Here is a 22,265-nt window from a genome sequence, read left to right as displayed (position 1 = left end):
GAGGTGTCTCTTTCAAACTCTATGGCTGAAGACGGTAAGTTCACGCGTTTGGCGGCCCACACGCCCCATTAGGCTCTAACATAGACCTTTCCGACCTCGAGGACAAGATCCTGGACCAGCTGCACCAGATCCGCACGCTGAAGGAGCAGAAAAAAGCCCAAAGTGCGGTCGAGTCTGACGAGGAGGATCCGCGAGAGTCGGCCGCCACCCCGTACTTCCGCAAGCACTGCGCGGCCGAGAAGAAGGTCCTGGCCAGAATCAGCACCGCGAAGCCCGACACGAGCTCGTTCGCGCGGCGGCTCGACACTTTCAACCGGCAGTTGTCGCACGAGACAGAAAAACGACGCAAGTTCCAGGAGCAGGTGCGCGAGTTGCGCGTGCTCTCGTTCGACGAGGAGCTGCTGCGCCAGAGGACCAACGACGCGGTCGACGACGTCGACACGTACTCGAAAAACAGGCTCTCAAAACGGTACTACTCGCAGGACACGCTCGAAAAGCTGCTGAAAAATATCGAGCCGCTGCGTGTGCACCACGCGCTGGCCAAGATCCACGCGCCCAACTTCGACCCGCCGCAGTACGCGAATTTCGCCGTTGTCGGCGTCGTGGCGGCGAAATCGGAGGCCAAGCAGACGGCCAGCGATAAAACGAAGTACATGTCGGTTCAGCTGTCCAATCTAAAGCAGCAGCTCACGCTCACGCTCTTCTCCAAAGCGTTCAGAAAATACTACAAGCTGCGGCTCGGAGACGTCGTGGCGGTGCTGAACCCGCAGATATGGGTGCTGCGCGAGCGCGCCGGGTTTGCGCTCTCGCTGAAGGAGGACTACGACGCGATCCTCGAGATCGGCCACGCACGTGACTTTGGGCTCTGCAAGTCGGTCAAGAAAGACGGCTCTCTGTGCCGCGCGCCGGTCGACCTCTCCAAGACGCAGTACTGCGACTACCACACCGAGCTCAGCTTCAACCGGACCGCGTCCAAACGGCTCGAGCTCACCGGCAACTCCAGGATGTTCACCCCGACAGAGGACGGCGTGAAGCAGGCGATGTACATGTCCACCAAGCGCAGAAACGGCCGCGAGCAGCTGGACGGGCTGATGGTCGCTGACGCGTCGGTCCCGAAGGAGGACGTGGGCCGGCTGTACTTCTCGAACCCGGACGTGTCGAAGGCGTTTTTCGACGACTCTTACGCGAACCCAAAACTGATCAACGATCTGCAGAGCGCAAAATCGCGGCTGGCACGCGTGAAAAACGAGAAGCGACTACGCCAGAAGCTTGTCGCGCTCGCCGACGGCGACACGCTCAAAGACACGAGTCTCGAGACGCCGGAGTCGCGCGAGAGCCGGCAGAGGGCCACGAAGGTCGCGTTCGACCCGCAAACGATGGTGCGCATCGGGTTCAACCCGACGCAGCGCATGTTCGAAAGGCGCAAAGAGCAGGACGAGGCGGCGGCCCGGTCGGAGCGCGTGGCACAGCTGCTGAGCACGGCGAAAACAGAGAAGTCGCTCGAAAGAACGAGGGACGAAACACTACGCAGACAGAGGATCTACGGGACGCACGAGACGCCCACGATGGTGGAACTAAGTAGCTCGGACGAGGAATAATAGCGTTAAACTCTATGATTTTCTGTGCTCGCACACAGCTGAGGACAGAAGTCGTGCAGAATGCGCCGCAGCAAGGCTCTGCTGATCGGCTTCGACAGAAAGCCCGACATGCCCACCTTCAGGCAGTCGTCCTTGTTGCTCTGGTCGGCAAACGCCGTCAGCGCGACGATCGGCCCCGTGTACCGGAGCTCCTCGCGGAAGTACTTCGTCGCGGAAAGACCGTCCATGTTGGGCATCTGCACGTCCATGAACACCAGGTCGTACGTCTTGTTGTTCTCGACGGCCTCCGTCATGAACTCGCTCGCCTCGATCCCGTCGCACGCCATGGTCACGTCGGAGATGCCCTCCAGCTTCAGCATCCGCTTGATCACCTCCTGGTTGACGAGGTTGTCCTCGGCAATGAGCACCTTGATTGGACTCGTGCTGCTCGACGACGCCGCGCTGGACACGTTCGAGCTGTTGGACGATTTTCTGTGGGACTGCGCCGTGCCCGTCGACGCTCTCGTGATCAGATCCGGCTTGCCCATGTACGCCGACTCTACCGTCGGCATCTCGGGCACCGACGTCGCCCCGTTCGCGAAGCTGACCCGTTTCGGCGCCGGCTCCTCGTACGGGCACTCGCCAACCTGCGGAACAGGAATCGTGAACGTGAACGACGAGCCTTCGCCCACCTTCGACCGCAACGTCAGCGTTCCGTGCATCATCTGCGCGAACTGCTTGCAGATCGACAGCCCCAGACCGGTGCCCCCGTACGACCGCGACAGAGTCTGGTCGCCCTGCACGAAAGCCTCGAAGATCTTGTCGTGCAGCGACTCGTCGATGCCCGGCCCGGTGTCGGTGATGGTCAGCTCGAACACCCATTTGATCGGTTTGCTGAACTTGGTGTACATTTTTCTCTCCTTCTGGCTATCCAGGTACCCACCGTCGTCGAGTCCGGACGTGAGCGAGTCGACGCTGGCGCGCAGCTCGGTGCCGTGGTTGTACGACGCGGCCAGCACGCTGCTGTAGCTGCCTGACGCCATGGTGTCGACGCTCGCGGCGTCCGAGCCGGCGGGCGCAGCAGACGAGTACGCCGGGTTGTTCTTGATGAAGACGCTCGCGTAGTTGGCCTCGCGCGACCGCTGCGCGTCGTACTCGCCCAGAATGCGCATCGAGATCGTCACGACGCCCTCCTCGGGCGTGAACTTGAGCGAGTTGCTCACGAGGTTCATGATCACCTGCATGAGGCGGTTGGAGTCGGCAAACAGCACCATGTGGCGCAGAACAGACGGCTTCACGGCCAGCTCGAGCCTCACCTTCTGGTCGAGCGCGGTCTTGCCGAAAATGGACTCTGTCTGCGACGCGAGCTCCGAGATCTGGAACGTGCGCTTCTGCAGCTTCGACCGCTGCAGCTGGTTCTTGCTGAACGTCAGAAGCTGTGTAAGGATGTGCAGCAGGAGCTCGCCGCTGCGGAAAATGAGCTCCAGCGACGAGTGGATGCGGTCGACGTCGGTCTCGGCCATGGCCACCGACGTCATGCCGAGGATGCCGTTGAGCGGCGTGCGCAGCTCGTGCGAGATGTTGGCGATGAACACCGTCTTGGCCTCGTTCGCCGCCTCCGCCTGCTGCCGCGCCGCGTCGGCCTGGGTCTTGGCCACCTCCAGCTCCTTGGTCCGAGCCCGCACACGGTCCTCGAGATGTGCGTACTGCAGGTCCAGCTCCTCGGTCATCGCGTTGAACGCCTCCGTGAGCTCGCTCAGCTCGTCGTAGAAGAGGCCCTTGCCCTGCACGATCGCCGGCGTCGGCACGCGCCCGCTGGCGGCCCAGTCGGGGAAGCTCTCGTGAGACTGCCGGCTTGGCACGGCGCGGCCCGTGGTGTCGCGCTGCTCGTCGTCGAGCTCGCGCCCAAACAGCTTCTCGTCGCTCGTGTTGCTCGACTCCGTTTTCACGTGATCTGTGTCGCTGACGCTTTTCGGGACCATCAGTCGTCGCAGCCTGCCGAGCGGGCCGTGCCTGCTACCCTTCGCGAACTGGCTGCCTGCCGGCCCCGGCGGCAGCGGCGGCAAGTCGTCCGTGCTCTGATTGTTTGCGCGCCGGGTGCTGTCTCCGCGGTCAAAGCTGAAAATGGCTCCGTTTCTCTTGCGCCGCTTTTGCGTGCGCAGCCCACGGCCCTCCGTGACCTGCTCGGTGGCCTTCTGCAGCTTCAGAATTGGCCGCACGCCGTAATGCGCAAGCGGGAACGTCACGAAACACAGAAACGCGGCAATCCCGATGCACACACCCACAAGCAGTTTGGTCAGCCGATAGGTCGGCTCCATGAACTTGCCGTGGCTCTGCTCCACAGAGATCATCCAGTTGGCGTACGTGAGATCCACCTTGGCGTATCCGACGGAAACCCGCTCTCCAAATGGGTTCCGCAAGTCGGCGTAGCCGATGTCCTTGTTGTGGATGAAGACGGCCTCGGCAGGCGGATAGGACGAGATGTTGTACTCGCTGTCGCGGGGCTCGAACACGTACGAGTACTTGTCGGGGGGCGTTGCTTTGGCGGTGGTGTTGAGCGCTTTCAAAAGATAGATGCCAGCGTAGTCGTCGGTCGACGCGCCGTTTATGACGTCCTTGACCGAGTCCACGTTGACGATGACGGAGATGTAGCCGCTCAAGTTGGGCGTCGAGAGCAGCACAGACGAGTTCGAGTACACGGGCAGCGTCAGAGATATGAAATATGAGGTGTTGTAGTATATGGGCCCGGCAACGTAGCCGAGCCGTTCGGTCAGCTGATCGGTCACCTCGGCAGAGTCGTTGTGGCCCAGAACGTACAGGCGTTCGAGCGAGTCTGCGGCGATTTTGGCGGCCGCCTCGCGGTTCGACACGTTCGCGATCAGCGACAGGTTGACGTCGTAGAGCCGCGCGGCGTTCAGCGAGGCAGACGAGTCGAGTGTTTGTTCAATTATCTTGACGGCGTCTGCGGTGACGGAGTAAGACGTGTTTCCCGCCTTGCGGTAGCTCAGCGCGTCCTCGAGCGTGTCCCGCTTGCTCAAAAAGTAGATCTGGTAGTAGAAAAACGTGAAACTTTGTTTTATTTGCGAAGCCTTGAGCTCTGCCACAACCTGCAGTTTTTCGACCCTCGCCCCGCTAAAGACCCACGTGAAGTAGATGCCGGCCACGATGGCCAGCACAAACAGCGAAAACAGCGCTACGAACAGCACGAGTGCTATCAGCTGCGTCCGGATGGAGACCCGGATCCTGTGCCATCGCATGAGAAGAAAATAAATGAAAAAATGACTCCAGCTTACATAACAAAAACACTAGCTTATCTTTTTTAGGATGAGCCCAGGAATTAATACATGTCGGAAATCCAGCTCTCTGTGTCGAACAGAAACAAGAAGGCGTAAGTCTCGCGACGACAGACTCTAACACACCAGCTGCGACTCGTGCAAACGACGCAAGAACCGGTGCTCGGGCTCCGATCCGTGCGACCGCTGTCTCAAGCTCAAGATCCGGTGTGTGTACTCGCCGTACGAAAGACGAATCTCGGTGCTTTACTCCAAGTACCAGGAGATGCTCGGCACGATCGAGCGGCTGCAGCGGGAGCTAGCGGCGGCGCGCTCCGCGCGCGAGACGGTACCGGCGCCGCCCTCAGATACCACGGGGCCTATTTCCTCTTTTAGAACGAGACTCGAGAGCTTGGACAAAATCAAGATTCATCCCCTGGAGCCGGACGCCGCGGCCACCCGGCTGCCTAAACCCGACAGGACACGCGTGGTGAGCTATCTCAAGTGCCTCACGTTCCAGGAGGCCATGTTTCTTGTCGACCGGTCGCACTTCTTCCTCAACGATATTTATTTTCCGTACGACGTCGATCTGCTGAAAACCCAGCTGTCGCAGACGTACGACCCGTCCACGCGGTTCGGCGGCCTCGCAGACCACCCCTCGATCCAGTTCCGCGCTCTCTGCTTTGTCGTCATGGCCCTGGGCACCAAGTACACCCGAAGTGCCGACCCAATTACCGGGTACTTGCTCTCCAGCGGACTCACGCTGGTGCTGCCCTGCACGCAGATCAAAAGCGAGCCCGAAAACTACATTGCGGTGGCGACTCTGACGCTCGCGAGCCTCTTCTTCCGCTCGCTCGGCCGCGACGACGACTGCATGCTCTACTCGAACATGGCCATCCAGCTCGCGAGCCACATCGGGCTCAGCAAGAACGAGCTCTCGCCCACGTCGCGCGAGGCAGACCTCCAGGCGCGCGTGTTCTGGGTCTCGTACGGGCTCAACAAGACGCTCGCGGCGAAAATGGGCGAGCCGTCGCTCCTGCAGTCGCAGGACATCTCGTGCCCGCTGCCGCAGATGCTGTGCAAGGATGTGCCCAACCCGACGGCCGCCGCGCAGTTTGCAACCTACATCAAGCTCAGCGCCATCTCGGAAAACATATTCCGCGCGATCTATCGGCTCGGCAAGACCTCCGACTGGACGGAGATCTTGGGAGGCATCATCCAGCAACTGGTCGAGTGGAACGAGACGCTGCCGCGCGAGCTGCAGCTGCAGTACAACGCCACGTCCGACGACCTCAAACACAAGCGGCTGGTGTGCTCGCTCCACCTCAATCGCTGTTTCTGCATCCATCTCACCACGATCCCGTTTTTGTACAGTCTGGTGGAGATGAAGAAGACAGACCCCGACTTCAAAATCACCACCGACCTGTGCGAGCTCCTCACAATCTGCCTCAACGCCGCGCAGATGACGGTCTACATCGCCAACTCGTGCGCCAACGAGGGCATGCTCGCGACCTACGGCGTCATGGACCTCGACTACATCTACAGCGCGTGTCTGACGTTCTTCATCTGCGGCGACGTGCTGCAGTTCAACACTGACGAGTGCTCGCGCTTCCTGGACTCGTCACTTGCGATCGTCGCGAAAATGGCCAGCGAGGGCAACAAGGACGCCACCGTCAAGCACACCAAGGTCCAGAACCTGCTTGCCAGCTACCGGCCGCAGCTGCCGGACGTCTCGTCTCCTGGCCTCGATCTCGCGAGCCTGGACGTTCCAGACACGCTGTGGACACAGAACCCGATCGAGACGTTCCAGGCGCTCGCCGGCCACGACCTCAACATCTGGGAGTACGGCTACAAGTCGTGGCAGCACGTGGACGAGCTCTGGGACGATTTTGCGGAAACCTACAATTGATAACTACATGCATGACATTAGAATCTAGTTAGGCACGATCCCGTGCGACGCAAGGTACTCGGCAATCGTCGTGATGCACTGCTCGACGCCGGTCGTGCTGGTGTCCAGGTGGATCTCCGGCTTTTCGGGAGCCTCATACGGGTCGTCGATGCCAGTGAAGTTCTTGATAAGGCCCTCCCGGGCCTTCTTGTACAGGCCCTTGGGGTCTCTCTTTTCGGCCACCTCCAGCGGCACGTCGACAAACACCTCGACAAACGGAAGGCCGGCCTCTTCGTGAAGTTGTCTGGCCTGTGCTCTGTCACCTTTGTACGGAGAAATAAAAGACGTGATAGCAATAGCAGACGAGTCGGCAAAAAGCTTCGAAACCTCAGAAATACGACGGATGTTCTCGGCACGGTCCTTCTCGCTGAAACCCAGGTCCTTGTTCAGACCGAACCGGACGTTGTCGCCGTCCAGTCTGTAGGCATTGATTCCCTTGGTCAGCAGCAGTCTCTCGAGACCGCATGCGATCGTGCTCTTTCCGGACGCGCTCAGCCCGGTCAGCCACACGGTGGCGCCTTTCTGGCCAGTCAGTTTGTTGCGCTCCTCGGTCGTGAGGTTGTGGTGCCAAGTGATGTTGCTGGACATGCTGGGATCAAGATTTTTCACCAACTTTTCGTCCTCAGATCTTTTTCTGTAAGCTTGTGAATAGTCACGTGACTAGGCGGTCTCCACAGTTTCTGCCAAATGCACGAGGGTGGATAGCACTTCGTTTTGGAGGCCCTGGCGCGCGTCTCTCTTCTCCTCGACGAGGTCGCCGTAGGTCTTCATCGTGTCGGCGACGCGTCGGTCGGCGCTCTTGCTCACGAGACCCGCGTCGACCGCTCTTTTGCGGATGTACTGCGCCAGTTGCACGTCGTGCTGTAGCAACGTAGCAAGAACGAGACAGTACACCAGCTGGCTGCTGGTGTCTGTTTCTGCGCCCCACTTGGTGATTGCTGCATTGTACTCGTCCAGCGCCTCGTCTTGGCAGCCGTTCCACGCGTGCAGCAGGATTTTTGCGCACGCAATCTGCGGACTGGTCGTCTCGACAAGAACAGGCGTAGCTCCCGTGCGCACGGTCTCGTGTGCGCCGATGAGAAAGTTGAGCTCGTCTAGACTGGCGGCCAGCGAGTCCGGCGGCACGGCCTGCGGTTTCTCCAGGAAAAATCCGCGCGCTTTTGCGATGGCAGCCGCGGCCTGAGGCAGAGGCTCGAGAACCTGAATTAATTTCCAGGCAGTTTTTTCAGGGTCCAGAGCCGGCAGGAAGCCGAGCTGTTCGTGCATCAGTTTCTCGTTTTCCGATGTTTCAAGCTTTCCTGCGCGAGCAATCGGCACGAGGTTCTCGATGAGCACCGGATCCGGCAGATCCAGCGTCAGCAGACTGAGACGCTGTTTGGGCGTGAGATCTGGCAGCTCCAGCAGCTGTTTTCTGACATCGACGTCCAGGGGCAGGACAGCGATATACGAGTCCAGCTCCAGAGCGAAGAAGTCGGTGACCAGCCTCTTCTGGGAATCCTGCCCCAAATCGGCGAAACTATCGGCCGCCAGCTTCAGGATGTTGCGCGCCTTGAAAAAGGAGATCTTGATGTCTTCGGGCTCTGTGTCGGCTTTTTCGCCGTCCACAAGGCGTTGCAGCACAATATGCTTCACATCGCGGTCGGAGGTGGAGTGCTGTTCGAAGAGCTCGTAGCTGGACCACCTGCGGCCCGGATTGGCCAGCAGGACCTCTTTGAGAGTGCTGGGCCCGAGCTTGCCATTGATTTGGGCCAAACGCGGTTGCGTGCTTGCGTAGACACCAAAATCGAGCCGCACAAAGGTCCGGATCAGCTCCTCGTAGTAGCGGACCTTGGTTTGCCGGGGGAGAACTGCCTCGTGTGTCAACTTGCCAAAGGCGGTGTACAGCTCGCGCAGGTCGCGCGTCTGCTCGCTCGCGGGGTCGAGCGCGGCGTGGTACCGCACGTGGTCTGTGTAGTACGCCGGGTCGATTCTCGCGAGCGCGGCGGCCGACTGCCGGACAGTGGGGAGGAGCGGTCGCACACAAAAAAGCATACGATAAAATTTTCTGCACAGCCCTGAGAGGTATGCTTGCAGACAGAATTGACAACTTTGGGCTCTGGCACAGAGGACTTGAGGAAAGCCGGGGCAGTGATTTTAGTGGCATGGCAGAAGTAGCGAGTCGAGTAGCTGGTCTGGCAGTTGGTTAGAAATGTAGTGTTGCAAAAGACGGCGGGCAATCAGAGGCTGTCGTCTAAATGGCTGAATATGCCTGCTAGCACCATTTAAAATCCTGGAGGTGAAATAGTTAGCTTTTGCTGGTTTCAGAGCCAGCCTAATAAAATATCCAGGCGACTTATTCTTTCCTTGCCCCTCAAGTTTTTTTACAAAAAGTTTATCACAACTAAAATGGGTAACGAACCGTCTAAGCCCAAAAATCCGCAGTTTTCCAGGACAGACACATCGGCCTCCGGAAGGAGCACGCGCTCAATTCGGTCGCGGCGCTCGGCGAGCGAGACCGCCAGCTTCAAGACGGTTTCGTCCTCCCCCATAATAAACAGACGGGACTCGTCCAAGAGTCTCACGGAGCTCACAGGCGAGATGGAAAACCTCAACATCGACATTCCGCCCAGCATGCTTTCTGTGCCGCCCAAGTCGCCGATACTGCGCGTGAACTCGTCCTCGTCGCTCGCCTCGAGCGTGCCCAATCTGCCGCAGTCCATCGATATTCCAAACCCGCAGGTATCGCCAATGGCGAGCTCGTACAAGTCCGGGTCGTACAGGGCCCCGGAGCCAGCAGCATCGCAGGACCAGGGCGTGCTGGACATCGAGGACCTGATCCAACGGCTGCTGGACGCTGGCTACTCGGGCAAGAGAACCAAGGCCATATGCCTCAAGAACTCCGAAATTCAGATGATATGCTCCACAGCAAGAGAAATATTCCTGAGCCAGCCTACGCTGCTGGAACTCAGCGCGCCCGTGAAGATCGTGGGCGACGTCCACGGCCAGTACAGCGACCTGATCCGCATCTTCACCAAATGCGGGTTCCCCCCGGCAAGCAACTATCTGTTCCTGGGAGATTACGTCGACCGGGGCAAACAGTCGCTGGAAACCATCTTGCTGCTCCTGTGCTACAAGATCAAGTACCCCGAGAATTTCTTCCTGCTACGAGGAAACCACGAGTGTGCGCAGATCACAAGGGCCTACGGGTTTTACGATGAATGCAAGCGAAGAGCGAACCTCAAGACATGGAAGATATTTATCGACACGTTCAACACGCTGCCGATCGCAGCAATCGTCGCGTCCAAGATCTTCTGTGTGCACGGCGGGCTGTCGCCGGTGCTGAATTCCATGGACGAAATAAGAATGATCAAACGGCCCACAGACGTGCCGGACTTTGGTCTGCTGAACGACCTGCTCTGGTCGGACCCAGCAGATACCCCGAACGAATGGGAGGACAACGAGCGAGGAGTGTCTTACTGTTTCAACAAGGTGGCTATCAACAAGTTCCTCAACAAGTTCCAATTCGACCTCGTGGTGCGTGCACACATGGTCGTTGAGGACGGATACGAGTTTTTCAACGACCGGTCACTGGTGACCGTGTTCTCTGCCCCGAACTACTGCGGCGAGTTCGACAACTGGGGGGCCGTCATGTCCGTTTCCGAGGAGCTGCTGTGCTCGTTCGAGCTGCTCGATCCGCTCGACGGCGTGGCTCTGAAACAGCTCATGAAGAAAGGCAAACACGAACGTCGCACCGCGATGACTTACGCAAACAGCCCCAACGTGTCAATATAGTCATATAGTCATTTACCCATCTATATCCGCTCAACGATTACCCACCAGTTGTCTTTCTCATATCCGCTCTGCACAACTCTTCCTCCAGCGGCCACACAGTCCTCCTCCAGTTCGCCTTTCTTATATAAATGATAATATCTCATTCGAGTTGTTCCATCTTTCGTCACCCACGGCACCAGTATATCCTGCTCCATGCCCTCTCTGTACCCGCGGCGCGACTTCTCCTGCTCCAAGGCCCAGCAGTACACCAAGGCGCGGCCGCCGCTCCGCACCACCCGTAGGATCTCGCAGATCGCCGCGACGCGCCGCTCCTTCGTGCTGAAATGGTGCACCACCGCAATCGACACGGCAAAATCAAACCTCTTGGTCTCGTGCGGCAACATCATCCCGTCTGCTACCAGCAGATCGTTAAATTCTCTCTGGTGAAGCTGCACAGCCTGGTCGACCAGACCTGTCGAATAATCCGACCCAACAATGTACAGCTTTGGGTTCACCGTCAGGTACTTGCCGTTCCCGCACCCGACGTCCACTCCTAGCGAGTAGTCGGAGATGGACCCCAGAAACTGGGCCACCATAGGCCACGGCTTGTATCTTGTCTGCGAGAAGTGCTGGGCGATGTCGTTGTACACGTCGTGTACGTAGAGGCTCTCCTGAAGCTCTGGCGTCGCCGTGCTCTTGAACCTGCGAGTTTCGAGCTCGATCTCCTCCTGGGACGGCTGTACTTTGCCAGACATGAACTAAGAAAATGGTAAAAAAAATAATCCAGAGGAGGAATTTTGAGAAGGGGGTGGATCTGAGGAACGGAGAGGCCGCTCGTCGCGTGGAAAGCACCACGTCAGAGCTGGATTTTTGCTCAACGTTGCCGTCCTTCTCGGGTGTCCAAACCGTCCCAAACGCCCAAACTACGGCCCGCCTGGCTACAGTTCATTATCCGGCTGTGCTGCGAATTTTTTCACCTAGTTTCCATGAACGCGGCTTTCGTTTCCAGTTTCCACTGCGACGACTGGGCGCTGGGTTTGGCTGCTGTGGCCGGCAACGTTGCCGTTGCCTCCTCTAGCGGCAGAATCCACCTTCTGTCCAAAACGCTGCAAACGATCGGTACGCTCAGCGCACATTCACGCTCCATCAATAAAATCAAGGCCGTGGACTTGCACACCCTTGCCAGCTGCTCGAACGACGGCACCGTAAAGGTCTGGGACGCGCGAAGCAACAGCGAGACACACGCCTTTTCGAACGCCCGCAAACTGCCGTTTCTGTCCCTCGACGCCTGCTGCAACATGCTGGTAGCAGGAACAGAACTCAGTGGGTCCGACTCGGAGCTGATTCTCTGGGACCTGCGCAAGCCGACGCAGCCGTTCAGGACTTTTGTAGACTCGCACAACGACGACATCACCGAGGCGCGGTTCCACCCGTCCAACAGACAGCTGCTTTTGAGCGGGTCGACCGACGGCTACGTGAATATCTACGATCTCTCTGTGCCCGAGGAGGACGACGCTTTGCTGCAGGTGATCAACTTCACGTCGATCCATTCGGCGAATTTCCTCTCGCCGAACAGAATATACACGCTGTCGCACATGGAGACGTTTGCTGTGCACGAGCTGAACGACCACCGCACCGAGGAGCACGTCGAGCCGCTGCCCAAAGAATTCGGCGACGTTCGCGAAAAGTGGGGGTGCGAGTACGTGGTGGATCTGCAGGCTCCGGGCTACGTTTTTTGCGGGTCGAACTCGAAGCACCAGCTGAAGATGTACCGTTTCGACCCTGTTGTGGAGAATTTCGACTTCTCGAGCGAGTCGCCGGTGTACTTCCCCGACGCCCACGGCGAAGAGGTGGTCCGCGACGTGCTGGTGCTGGACAACATGGTGTACACTGCAGGAGAGGACAATTTGGTGAAGCTGTGGAAAGCACCGTGTTCTGTGGCGGACACGGGCGCCGCCTTTTTCGGCAGCGCGCCGCAGCCCGTTGCCAGCACGAAGCAGAAGGAGGCAAAGCCGGAGTCGCGCCAAAAACACAAGAAAAAGAAGCACAAGAAGGACTCCAAGAGATTCAAGCCCTACTGAGAAAAAGGTGTGTGCGCGCACGACTTTTCCTGAGTTGTTTATAAAATATTAAATAAAACCAGCTGTACATTAAAGGTGGTTGAGGCTGCAAGCATACAAGAGGGAACTGCCGCTTGCAAACCACTGATCCAGACCAATCAAGCCCTGAGAATCACGCTGCAGCAGCCAGACGACCACAGCATTCATTTTTTCATATATTTCCCAGTGTGATACCAGCCTCGAACAGCCATGACCGCCGGAGCCCCGCCTTCGGTGTACAAGCCGGGCACCGCATTGACTGTGGGCTCGCACAAAGTTGTCATCGAGAAGTATTTGTCCCAGGGAGGCTTTGCGCACGTGTACACGTGCCGTATCAGCCCAGCCTGGCAAGATCACAAAATAGCATGTCTGAAAAGAGTGGCCGTGCCCGACAAACCGACGCTGAACGTGCTTCGCCAGGAGGTCGACGCCATGAGACGGCTCCAGGGGAAAAGCTGCATTGTATCGTACATCGACTCGCACGCCTCGCGGATGGCCAACGGGGTAGGATACGAGGTGTTCCTGTTGATGGAGTACTGTTCTGGCAACGGCCTGATCGATTTCATGAACACGCGGCTGGTGAACAAGCTGAAGGAGCCGGAGATTCTGCAGATCATGGGCGAGATCACTGAGGGCGTGGCCCACATGCACGCACTGAATCCTCCGCTAATCCATAAGGACATCAAGATCGAAAACGTGCTGCTTTCCGCCGACAGGCACTACAAGCTCTGCGACTTCGGGTCGGCGTCGCCGCCGCTGAGGCCGCCGCGCAACGTCGAGGAGTTCGAGATTCTGCAGAACGACATAATGAAGCACACTACGCCCCAGTACCGCTGCCCGGAAATGATAGACCTGTACAAAGGGCAGCCGATCGACGAGAAGTCGGATATTTGGGCGTTGGGCGTGTTTCTGTACAAGCTGTGCTACTACACGACGCCGTTCGAGCAGAACTCCATCAACGGCAACGGCAACCGTGGAGGCGGCGAGTATGCCATTCTGCACGGCCTGTACTCGTTCCCTCCTACTCCCCCGTACAGCGCAAGACTGAAGAACGTGATTGCGAGGTGTCTGATGGTGGACCCGAAGAAGAGGCCGACCGTCTTCCAGCTACTGGAGGAGGTGTGCAAGATGCGCGGCGTTCCGTATCCGAACATCGCCAAGGCCGCAGACCAGTCGCAGAGCGTTCCTGCTGCGCAGCCACCACCTATGCCGCGGCGGTTTGCGGCGACAGAGGAGCTTGCTGCCCCTTCGGTGAAAAACGCGGTAGCCAAGGTCCCTTCCAAAGAGCATGGGTTGCAGAAGTCGTACTCTGAAAAAATCATGGCGAAGGACCCATTTGCCACGCTCGACAAAACCAAGTTTGTGGCGCCGTCCAATAACAAGTCCACGTCGGATCTTGTGCAGTCGTTTGCGCGTCCTGGGGTCTCCGGAAGGGCCTCCAAGTCGCGCCCGCTCAGCATGTCTGCCGCCAGCCTCCACAAACAGGCGTCTGCGCCCGTGTCGCGCGCCGACCTCATCGATGGCATGACCAGGGAGGAGGTGCTGGAGCTCTCTCCGAACCACCACAACAACATCAACAGCTCTGTCGACTTCATCAAGAGCGCCACGCCACAGAGAACAGGCGACAGCTTCAAGTCGCGCTTTGCAAGCCTGAAAACGTCCAACACCGGCCACCATAAACGGTCGAGCATTTCCTCGATTAAGGACCTGTTAACCGGCGGGAGATCGCGCGAGTCGAGCAGAAACCCGTCCTATTCTTCCATCAGGAGCAGAAACCCGTCCGGCTCGAACCGCAGCACAGACTCGCTGCACGAGTTCACGACGATCTACCGCGCGGACTCGAACTCGTGCTCGTCTGCGTCGGAAACGTTCGTCGAGGACGACCAGACCACGCCGCGCGCAGAAAAGCCCAGTGTGCCTGCGCACCGGCCGCCCAAACGGTCGAACTCGATCCAGCGCAGAGTGCACATGCTGCTGAACCGCAAGCAGTCGCCGCCTCCGGCGAAAACGGCACACGGGTACGGGAAATACACCGAAAGCGACAGCATGCCGCCGCCGGCGAAGGCCAAGGTCAACAAGATCCCGATCAAGGTGATCACGCCCACCAGAACGACAAACACCTCGCCACCGCCGTTTGCTACGCCGAGCTCGTCAGCCACGTCGCCGTACTCCTCGCTGTCTGCGTCCTCGTCCCATAGAGACGCCGGCGAGAAGCTGAGCTACCAGGACGCACTGCTGAGTCGCGTCAGCAGCGTCGAAGTGTCGACCCCGTCGACCCCGTTGCGGAACCGATCGAGAACCAGCTCCAAGAAACCCCCACCCCGGCCAAAGAAACCGGAGCATCTGAGCTCCAACAAGTCGACGCCCCAGAAGCCGCGGCCGGCGCGCGACAGCTTCAGCGACGACGACGTCGAGGCACTCGAAAGACGCTTCTACGAAAAGTTCCCCAGTGCATTATAGAACAGAAACGGCATATCCACTTTACTCGCTATCGCTATCGTAGTCCTCCAGCGAGTCCAGAATGAAGTCGCAGCCTTCTTCGAACCTCTCCTCGATAATGTTGTCCACGCCCTCCACGTCGGCGCGCAAAACACGGCCGTACTTCTTGCGCGGCCGCTTGCTGCTCCCGTTCTTTTCCACGTCGCCCCAGCACGGGTGTTTCGCCGCCGTGAACACGAGCGAGTTCTGGTAGAACCAATCGACCACCGACTCGTCGATCGACGAGACGATCGCGCGCAACGCGGTCGCACGGTCCAGATAGTTCACCGAGCACTTCACCAGGCTGCGCACGTCGCGGTGGCCGCACAGGTGCACCACGCCGTTGTACGCGTCGCCGACACCCACAAACGCGATCTGGCTCACCTTGAAGTACTGGATGTAGTGGTCCCACAGATACAGCAGCACGTCCTGCGCAGAGCTGATGTTGTTGTACTGCGCGTCGTCGGCGCCAGAGATCGCCAGCGGCACGTTGATGTCGACGACGCCGTAGCTCTGGTCCAGCGCCCAGTCCAGAAACCGCAAAGACTGGTCCACCACGACCGCCGACGCGGAGTCCAGCGTGCCCGTCACCGGGTCTCTGCGGGCCCACACGCGCGCCGAGTCGTGCACAACCACCACGAGCTTTTCTGCCTGGTAAACGTCGGGCGAGCACAGCGCCAGGTCTCTGAGCGAGGACGAATGCGGCAGCTTTTCTGTCAGAACGGGAAGCGGCACAAAATGTCGTTTTTCGAAAAGCTCTGCTTTCTGGTACGCGCGAATAGCGTCGCTGACCTTGAGGCCCTTGCCGGCCATTTCCTCAAACGACACCGCGCCCAGCTTTTCCACGAGCCCGTCGTAGTCGCCCATGATGTTGGGCTTCGAGAAGTCCTGCCCGTCGTAGCCCGGCTTGAGCGTTTTCCAGTACTGCGACTGGATCTTGATCACGTCGTCGATCACCTCAATCGTCTCTGTTTTCAGCTGCACCGACTTGAGCTCCTCGGGCGGCTCGCCCAGCAGCACCTTCGCCACACGCAGCGCGCTGCTGGCGATCGCGTCCAGATTGTAGCCGCCTTCCAGAACGACGCACAAGTTGCCCTTGGCCAGACTCTTGAGCGCGTGGGTCATGTGGCCGTACCCGGCAGGCGACACGTGGCACCCGCCGATGATGTCGCCGTCCGCCGCGTCGAACCCGGACGAGATGATCACCAGATCGGGAGCAAACTCGTGGCACACCGGCATGATCACCCTGTTGAACGCGTAGATGTAGTCAGCGTCGCCGACGCCGCCCACGGGCCACGGAATGTTGACGTTGAAGCCCTCGCCCGCGCCAGAACCCACCTGGTCCGCACCGCCGGCTTTCGTGCCCGGATAATACTTGCCGTGCTCGTATCTGTGGAGCGAGATGTACAGCACGCGCGGGTCATCGAAAAACGCCTTCTGCGTGCCGTTCCCGTGGTGCACGTCCCAGTCCACTATCACGATCCGGCGCACCGACTCTGGGTAGCTCGCGAGAATGGCCTTGGCGGCGACCGCCACGTTCGAAAACAAGCAGAACCCGCCCGGCGCGTCGGGCTCTGCGTGGTGGCCCGGCGGCCGCACCACCGCCAGCGCGTTTTTCACACGGCCTTCCACCACGGCCTTGCACGCCTCTATCGCTCCGCCGCACGAGAGCTTCGCACTCAGCAGCGAGTCATTGTTGAAGTAGACGGAATCGCCTTTTTCTGTGTGGGCCATGAGCTCCTCCTTGGTCATGTGCTGCGTGCTCTCTATAAACTTCAGATGCTCCGGCGTGTGCACAAGCAAGATCTCCTCCGCACTGGCCTCGCGGACAGGAATCTTCACCATGAGATCTCCTATCTGGTCGCGTCCCGAGAGCGTCGGGTCCGTGATGAGCCCGTTCTCGGCCAGGATCTTGTATATTCTGTAGATCCGGCGCGGGTCCTCGGGATGCGGGTCAATGTACTCAAAGTAGGACGTGAATATCTTGGCATGGTACCGCATGCGCACGTCGTAGCAAAGGCCCGTTTTCAGCGGCACGTACGCCAATTGCGGCTCGCGCTCCGGCACAATGACCAGACTCGACGGCACTGTCTGTTGCTCTGGTTTGATGCTGTCAAGCGGGCGTTTGCGGTCTGCGTTGAGAGCTGTCTCCATGAGATTGAAAGAAAGAGAGTAATGTTTTTTTGTGTTAAATCTCACCATCCTACACCGCCTGGAGAAAAAAAAAATAAAAAATATTTAGTCTCCCAATGAGGCTCTACTACGAGGCCTCGAGGTTCCTGGACGACTCCAAAAGTGGATCGCTGCAAAACCGCGTGTTTGCCGCTGCGCGCGACCGCAATATCCAGTCCGACCCCAAGCACGTGTACGCGCTCGTTCTGTCGACGCAGAAACACCGGCCGTTTCTCGCCCAGATCATCCGCAAATGCAAGCTGCTGGAGCTCGAGAAAAAGAGCAAGCTTACCGAAACGCTGGCGCTGCTGCTAGTTCACGACCTGCTTCTGTCCAAAGGCGGCCGGATCCACAGCAAACACCACCCACTCAAAGATGCCGTGATCCGCAACAAGACCAGATTGCACGCCGAGCTCACAAAACTCAAGCTGAAGCATGGTGTGCGGTCACTTGAGGACCTCGTCGAGGACGACGACACGCCTGTGCGGTGGTTCCGTGCGAACCTTGTGCGCACGACGAAAGACGCCGTCCTCTCTGCCCTTGGCCATCTCCGACGCGTCGATCGCGTCGCCGACATACAGAAGGGCACCATCTACCACGACGAGTACGTGGCGGACCTGTTTGGGGTCCACCCTAAGGAGCCTATCGTTTCGCTGCCAATATACCAGTCTGGCGACGTCATCATCCAGGACCGGGCGTCGTGCTTCCCGGCATTTATTTTGGCCCCCAAGCCAGGCAGAGACAAGATAATCGACGCATGTGCTGCTCCAGGCAACAAGACTACGCACCTGGCGGCAATTCTGGGCAACTCGCCGGACTCGATAGTCGCGTTCGAGAAAAACCCGGAGCGGGCCAAGACGCTGCGCAAAATGTGCGAAAAGGCTGGAGCATCGGGGTGTATTCGGATCCAACAGGGCGATTTCACGAAAACAGACCCCGACGAGTATCCGGACGTGACAGGGCTGCTAGTGGACCCATCGTGCTCGGGCAGCGGCATTTTCGGGCGCGGGTTCGAGGAAAACGACACCGAGGAGCACACGCAGGAGCGGCTGAAGAAACTTGCCGGGTTCCAGGTGGCCATCATGAAGCACGCGATGCGCTTCCCGAACGCAAAGAAAATCGTCTACTCGACGTGTTCGGTGCACGCGCAGGAGAACGAGCAGGTCGTCGTGGACCTGCTGCTGGACAGCGCGGTGCGGGCGCAGGGGTGGCGCGTGTGTAGCAGAGACGACGTGATCCCGTCGTGGCCAAGGCGCGGGCTCGTGGAGGAGTTCAGCGCCGTGGACGACCCGCAGCGGTGTGCAGAGGGCTGTATCCGCACCGTGCCGCGGCAGGACGGCGGGATCGGGTTTTTCGCGGTGGCTTTTGAAAGAGACTAGCAGTGTATTAATTTAGCTACAATCTTCTGATCACGTCGGCAACAACCTCCTGGGTGGAGCTCTTTCCGCCCAAATCTGGCGTCTTGACGACGTCCTCCTTGAGGTTGGCGTCGACGGCATTGTAGATTCTGGAAGCGGCCTCCGCATGGCCCATAAACTCAAGCATCAGCGCGGTGGACCGGATCGTGGCTATCGGGTTGGCAATGCCCTTGCCCTCGATGTCTGGGGCCGAGCCGTGGCAAGGCTCGCCGATGGCAAAGCTGTCGCCGACGTTGGCCGAAGGAACGACTCCCAAAGACCCCACGAGAGCCGCAGCTCCGTCGGATAAAATGTCGCCGTACAGATTTGGAGCCACGACAACGTCAAAGATTTCCGGCTCTCTGAACATCCTGTACACCATGGAGTCGACGATCTGCTCCTTGTACTGGACGCTGGCGTACTTTGCCGGGTTGCTGTCGTACAGCTTTCTCACGGTTTCTCTGAAGAGCCCGTCAGAGACAGACAGAACGTTACTTTTGTGAGTCACGGTCAGCGTAGGCTGCGAGTGCAAACTGGCGCCGCCCAGCTCTCTGATGGCCTGTCTTTGCAGGGCGATCTCCAAGGCGATGGCGCCGATTTTCGTGGTGGCCCGCTCGGTGATCCGCTTGATGGCCTCGGCCACCTTCTGGCCGTCTTTCTCGTACAGCTTCTCCTCCTTGATATAGAGATCTTCGGTGTTTTCTCTCACAATGACCATGTCGACGGGACGGCCAATGCCCTCGACGCTCTTCACAGGTCTCACGTTGGCGTACAGACCGAGCTTCTTGCGCAGAGCGACGATCGGCGACGAGTAGCCCTGTACTTTGGTAGTTGGAGACGAGACTGCCCCGAAAAGAGCGCCGTCGCACGATTTCTGCAGAACCTCGACGGTTTCGTCGGGGAGCGCCGTGCCTGTCTGTTTGAACAGCTCGAAGCCGGCCTTGAGCTCGGTGAACTCGAACTTGAGACCGAGGTCCGACGGAAGAGCTTCCAACACCTGTTTTCCAGCAGGAATGACTTCTCTGCCGATTCCGTCTCCCGGAATCAGGCCTGCGACGTTAGCGGACAGGTTTTGCACGATACGTACCGATTTTGAGCGATTTTGTGGCATAGGTGCGGGCAAATTGTTTGGACAGTGTTCTGGAAGCCAGCATGGTGAAAATGATTACTTTTTACCACTTTTTTTTAAAAATGTTTTCTTCCGTCTGCTACGTTGCAGCGGCCATTTTGTTTGCCAATTCCGCGTACTCCTCGTACCAATTCTACCAGCTGAGCAACGCGCTGCCGCTGGACGTCCAGCTGGAAGCCGGGCTGGCGTGCGTGCTGGTTCTCGTGGGCAGTCTGGCCGGAGTGCCGCGTCCAGCGCCCAAACACGACATCGTCACCGGCAAGGAGGTGAGGGGACATCGCCAGGAGCCGCTCGAGTACATCTATATGGACAAAGCGACAGAGGAGCTGGAGGTGCAAGGGGTGGCCTTGTTTGAGGAGTTGGTCAACCGACCAGGATACCTGGCATTAAAACAAAAAAGAGACGAGTTCGCCAAATGGGCAAACCAATGAGCGCCGCCGGGCACAAAAGCAAAGCCTAAAATAAACGCAAACAACACATAGATACGCCACTATTTGAAAAGCGAGCGCAGTCGCGCGAATATTCCGTGTCCGCTCGTCTCAGACATCGGATACTCGTCTTTCAGCGTGACCTGGGTGGAGCTGCCCAGGTCCTCCTGGTCGGGGGCCTCGCGCTGCTCCTGCCCCGCGCGGTCAGCGTCGTCGCCGTCTGCGTCCGGGTACGAGATGGCCGTGAACTCGCTGGCGCCGTCCTCGTTGTCGTACCTAACCAAATCGTCCGGATACAGCACGTTGTTGAGGTTCCCGCACTCGTCGTACTCCTGCTTGTCGTTCTCAGAGGTATGCCACTGGTTGTCCACAACAAACTTGAAGACGATTTTTTCAAAGGGCAACTCAACAACCTTGGCGAAGCCCACGCCTGTTTTGTCCAGCTGGCACGTTTTGGACCAATTGTCGAACGAGCCCGTGACGTACACCTGTTTGGCGTCACTGGAGAGCCTGTAGACGGTTAGAAGTCGATGTCTTGATCTGATCAGCTGTTATCAGGCAGGATCAACAATAGGGGAAAAGGCTGCAATCCGGCGGAAAAAACCGCTGATCCGGTGTCTAGTGGCGCACGTACCATTCGAATCTGTACTTATACACAGTCATTTGCGGTCTGGAAGAACAGATGTCGTTATTATCAGTGCCGATGTGCACGGTGGGAAAAAAGATCGGGCTCCTTAAAATTGCAGAGATACCCACTTGAGAAAAAATTTACATATACTGTCCTAACATCTATTCGTTCCACGCAATCACAAACATGAAGCCGATGCCCACAAAGATAAAGAAGACTTGGCTCACAAACTTACGCAGTTCCTGTAGTCTTGTAGTGCCCTTGGGCAGTTCCAGCAGCTCCGGCACCACGCTGAAGCCGATGTACAGGAATCCGCCTGCGGTGAACGGCAAAGTGAGGTCTTCGATCTGGACGGTAGTGCCAAAGAGACCGGACGGCTTGAGGGCTGCCAGCTTGGTAGCGTCGCCCGACATCGTCTGGATGCCAATGCCGATCAGCGTGCCCAGATAGGCGCCAATGGCGGTCACAAACTGCGAGCTCATGGCCTGCCACTTGGTGAACCCGCCTTGGATCAGAAGCGCAAAGTCCCCCACCTCATGTGGGATTTCGTGGAAAAACACAGCCAACGTGGTCGTGCAGCCGACGGTCTTGGAGATGTAGAATGAGGCCGCAATTGCGAGGCCGTCGGTGATGTTGTGCGTGAAGTCCGAGATGAGGTTGAGATACGCAGACGTCTTGACACTGGCGTTCGGGTTCGCCACCACAGGCTCTGCCCTGGCTTCTGTGTTCTTTTTACCCTTCTTTTTCTTCGTCTTTGGTTTTTCCTCCGGCTCTGCGTGGGTGTGAGAGTGCGAATGCGACGACCCGTCGCCGGTGTGCTCGAGAATCCGCAAACTTTTGTCGATCACGAAGAAAAACAGGAAGCCGATGAAAATGCAGAACCCAAGCACGCAGTTGCGTTTGCCGTCCACCAGGACAAACGACGCCTTGTGTTCCAGCGGCTCGCCCAGGAACGTCTGCGGTAAAAGGTGCAGAAAGACGTCTCCCAGCAGTCCCCCGACGGCAAAGCTGACTAGAAGCGATAACGACGAAACGTCGATGTTGGCCGGGATCAGCGCAAGAATGAAGTTGGGCGGCCCCGAGATGTACGTCGTGGCCAGCAGAGCGTTGCCAGCGGGGCCGAATGGGAACAATTTCGAGAATACGTACTCTGCGTAGCTGAGACTCTCTTCCTCTTGTTCAAAGTGCAGGTTCAGCTCCTGGACAACTTTGCAACGGTCCAGTTCCTCGTTGAGGGTGGCCAAATCGAGCACGCCGTCCTCATGGAACAGTGGTTTTGAACGAAGTGCCGGCTTGCAAAATCCGAGGACCAGCAGTGTAAACACAGAAACCAGTCTTGAACACAGCATAAACAAAAATAAAGAAAAAAAAGTGTAATTATAAAATA

At 58.3% G+C, this 22,265-nt stretch overlaps 16 protein-coding genes across 16 annotated transcripts; 7 read left to right on the top strand and 9 right to left on the bottom strand.

Annotated features, from left to right (window-relative positions):
- Positions 1 to 21: 21 nt before the first annotated feature.
- KL911_002086 (uncharacterized protein) lies at positions 22 to 1,598 on the top strand (the record flags this gene model as incomplete). Its single annotated transcript, XM_043197116.1, has 2 exons — positions 22 to 34; positions 337 to 1,598. 2 exons carry the CDS (start codon positions 22 to 24, stop codon positions 1,596 to 1,598), a joined length of 1,275 nt encoding a protein of 424 aa, XP_043055091.1.
- A 5-nt stretch (positions 1,599 to 1,603) lies between these two features.
- KL911_002085 (uncharacterized protein) lies at positions 1,604 to 4,834 on the bottom strand (the record flags this gene model as incomplete). Its single annotated transcript, XM_043197115.1, has 1 exon — positions 1,604 to 4,834. The coding sequence occupies one exon, from the start codon at positions 4,832 to 4,834 to the stop codon at positions 1,604 to 1,606; it is 3,231 nt and encodes a 1,076-aa protein (XP_043055090.1).
- Positions 4,835 to 5,213: 379 nt separating this feature from the next.
- On the bottom strand, positions 5,214 to 6,197 carry KL911_002084 (uncharacterized protein; the record flags this gene model as incomplete). Its single annotated transcript, XM_043197114.1, has 1 exon — positions 5,214 to 6,197. The coding sequence occupies one exon, from the start codon at positions 6,195 to 6,197 to the stop codon at positions 5,214 to 5,216; it is 984 nt and encodes a 327-aa protein (XP_043055089.1).
- A 36-nt stretch (positions 6,198 to 6,233) lies between these two features.
- Positions 6,234 to 6,758, top strand: KL911_002083 (uncharacterized protein; the record flags this gene model as incomplete). The annotated part of the gene is made up of 1 exon (XM_043197113.1): positions 6,234 to 6,758. The coding sequence occupies one exon, from the start codon at positions 6,234 to 6,236 to the stop codon at positions 6,756 to 6,758; it is 525 nt and encodes a 174-aa protein (XP_043055088.1).
- A 24-nt stretch (positions 6,759 to 6,782) lies between these two features.
- Positions 6,783 to 7,385, bottom strand: KL911_002082 (uncharacterized protein; the record flags this gene model as incomplete). Its single annotated transcript, XM_043197112.1, has 1 exon — positions 6,783 to 7,385. One exon carries the CDS (start codon positions 7,383 to 7,385, stop codon positions 6,783 to 6,785), a length of 603 nt encoding a protein of 200 aa, XP_043055087.1.
- A 72-nt stretch (positions 7,386 to 7,457) lies between these two features.
- Positions 7,458 to 8,940, bottom strand: KL911_002081 (uncharacterized protein; the record flags this gene model as incomplete). The annotated part of the gene is made up of 2 exons (XM_043197111.1): positions 7,458 to 8,766; positions 8,831 to 8,940. 2 exons carry the CDS (start codon positions 8,938 to 8,940, stop codon positions 7,458 to 7,460), a joined length of 1,419 nt encoding a protein of 472 aa, XP_043055086.1.
- A 242-nt stretch (positions 8,941 to 9,182) lies between these two features.
- KL911_002080 (uncharacterized protein) lies at positions 9,183 to 10,568 on the top strand (the record flags this gene model as incomplete). Its single annotated transcript, XM_043197110.1, has 1 exon — positions 9,183 to 10,568. One exon carries the CDS (start codon positions 9,183 to 9,185, stop codon positions 10,566 to 10,568), a length of 1,386 nt encoding a protein of 461 aa, XP_043055085.1.
- Positions 10,569 to 10,588: 20 nt separating this feature from the next.
- Positions 10,589 to 11,302, bottom strand: KL911_002079 (uncharacterized protein; the record flags this gene model as incomplete). Its single annotated transcript, XM_043197108.1, has 1 exon — positions 10,589 to 11,302. The coding sequence occupies one exon, from the start codon at positions 11,300 to 11,302 to the stop codon at positions 10,589 to 10,591; it is 714 nt and encodes a 237-aa protein (XP_043055084.1).
- A 231-nt stretch (positions 11,303 to 11,533) lies between these two features.
- Positions 11,534 to 12,628, top strand: KL911_002078 (uncharacterized protein; the record flags this gene model as incomplete). The annotated part of the gene is made up of 1 exon (XM_043197107.1): positions 11,534 to 12,628. The coding sequence occupies one exon, from the start codon at positions 11,534 to 11,536 to the stop codon at positions 12,626 to 12,628; it is 1,095 nt and encodes a 364-aa protein (XP_043055083.1).
- A 228-nt stretch (positions 12,629 to 12,856) lies between these two features.
- Positions 12,857 to 15,106, top strand: KL911_002077 (uncharacterized protein; the record flags this gene model as incomplete). Its single annotated transcript, XM_043197106.1, has 1 exon — positions 12,857 to 15,106. One exon carries the CDS (start codon positions 12,857 to 12,859, stop codon positions 15,104 to 15,106), a length of 2,250 nt encoding a protein of 749 aa, XP_043055082.1.
- A 21-nt stretch (positions 15,107 to 15,127) lies between these two features.
- KL911_002076 (uncharacterized protein) lies at positions 15,128 to 17,278 on the bottom strand (the record flags this gene model as incomplete). The annotated part of the gene is made up of 1 exon (XM_043197105.1): positions 15,128 to 17,278. One exon carries the CDS (start codon positions 17,276 to 17,278, stop codon positions 15,128 to 15,130), a length of 2,151 nt encoding a protein of 716 aa, XP_043055081.1.
- Positions 17,279 to 17,373: 95 nt separating this feature from the next.
- Positions 17,374 to 18,675, top strand: KL911_002075 (uncharacterized protein; the record flags this gene model as incomplete). The annotated part of the gene is made up of 1 exon (XM_043197104.1): positions 17,374 to 18,675. The coding sequence occupies one exon, from the start codon at positions 17,374 to 17,376 to the stop codon at positions 18,673 to 18,675; it is 1,302 nt and encodes a 433-aa protein (XP_043055080.1).
- A 16-nt stretch (positions 18,676 to 18,691) lies between these two features.
- On the bottom strand, positions 18,692 to 19,804 carry KL911_002074 (uncharacterized protein; the record flags this gene model as incomplete). The annotated part of the gene is made up of 1 exon (XM_043197103.1): positions 18,692 to 19,804. One exon carries the CDS (start codon positions 19,802 to 19,804, stop codon positions 18,692 to 18,694), a length of 1,113 nt encoding a protein of 370 aa, XP_043055079.1.
- An 80-nt stretch (positions 19,805 to 19,884) lies between these two features.
- KL911_002073 (uncharacterized protein) lies at positions 19,885 to 20,253 on the top strand (the record flags this gene model as incomplete). Its single annotated transcript, XM_043197102.1, has 1 exon — positions 19,885 to 20,253. One exon carries the CDS (start codon positions 19,885 to 19,887, stop codon positions 20,251 to 20,253), a length of 369 nt encoding a protein of 122 aa, XP_043055078.1.
- Positions 20,254 to 20,312: 59 nt separating this feature from the next.
- Positions 20,313 to 20,913, bottom strand: KL911_002072 (uncharacterized protein; the record flags this gene model as incomplete). Its single annotated transcript, XM_043197101.1, has 2 exons — positions 20,313 to 20,760; positions 20,885 to 20,913. 2 exons carry the CDS (start codon positions 20,911 to 20,913, stop codon positions 20,313 to 20,315), a joined length of 477 nt encoding a protein of 158 aa, XP_043055077.1.
- A 126-nt stretch (positions 20,914 to 21,039) lies between these two features.
- KL911_002071 (uncharacterized protein) lies at positions 21,040 to 22,227 on the bottom strand (the record flags this gene model as incomplete). Its single annotated transcript, XM_043197100.1, has 1 exon — positions 21,040 to 22,227. The coding sequence occupies one exon, from the start codon at positions 22,225 to 22,227 to the stop codon at positions 21,040 to 21,042; it is 1,188 nt and encodes a 395-aa protein (XP_043055076.1).
- Positions 22,228 to 22,265: the final 38 nt, after the last annotated feature.

Source organism: Ogataea haglerorum, assembly GCF_019207285.1.
Source record: "Ogataea haglerorum isolate 81-453-3 chromosome Unknown 81-453-3_NODE_5_length_632335_cov_97.011461, whole genome shotgun sequence".
NCBI lineage: Eukaryota > Fungi > Ascomycota > Pichiomycetes > Pichiales > Pichiaceae > Ogataea > Ogataea haglerorum.
This window is presented reverse-complemented; position numbering and strand designations above follow the sequence as displayed.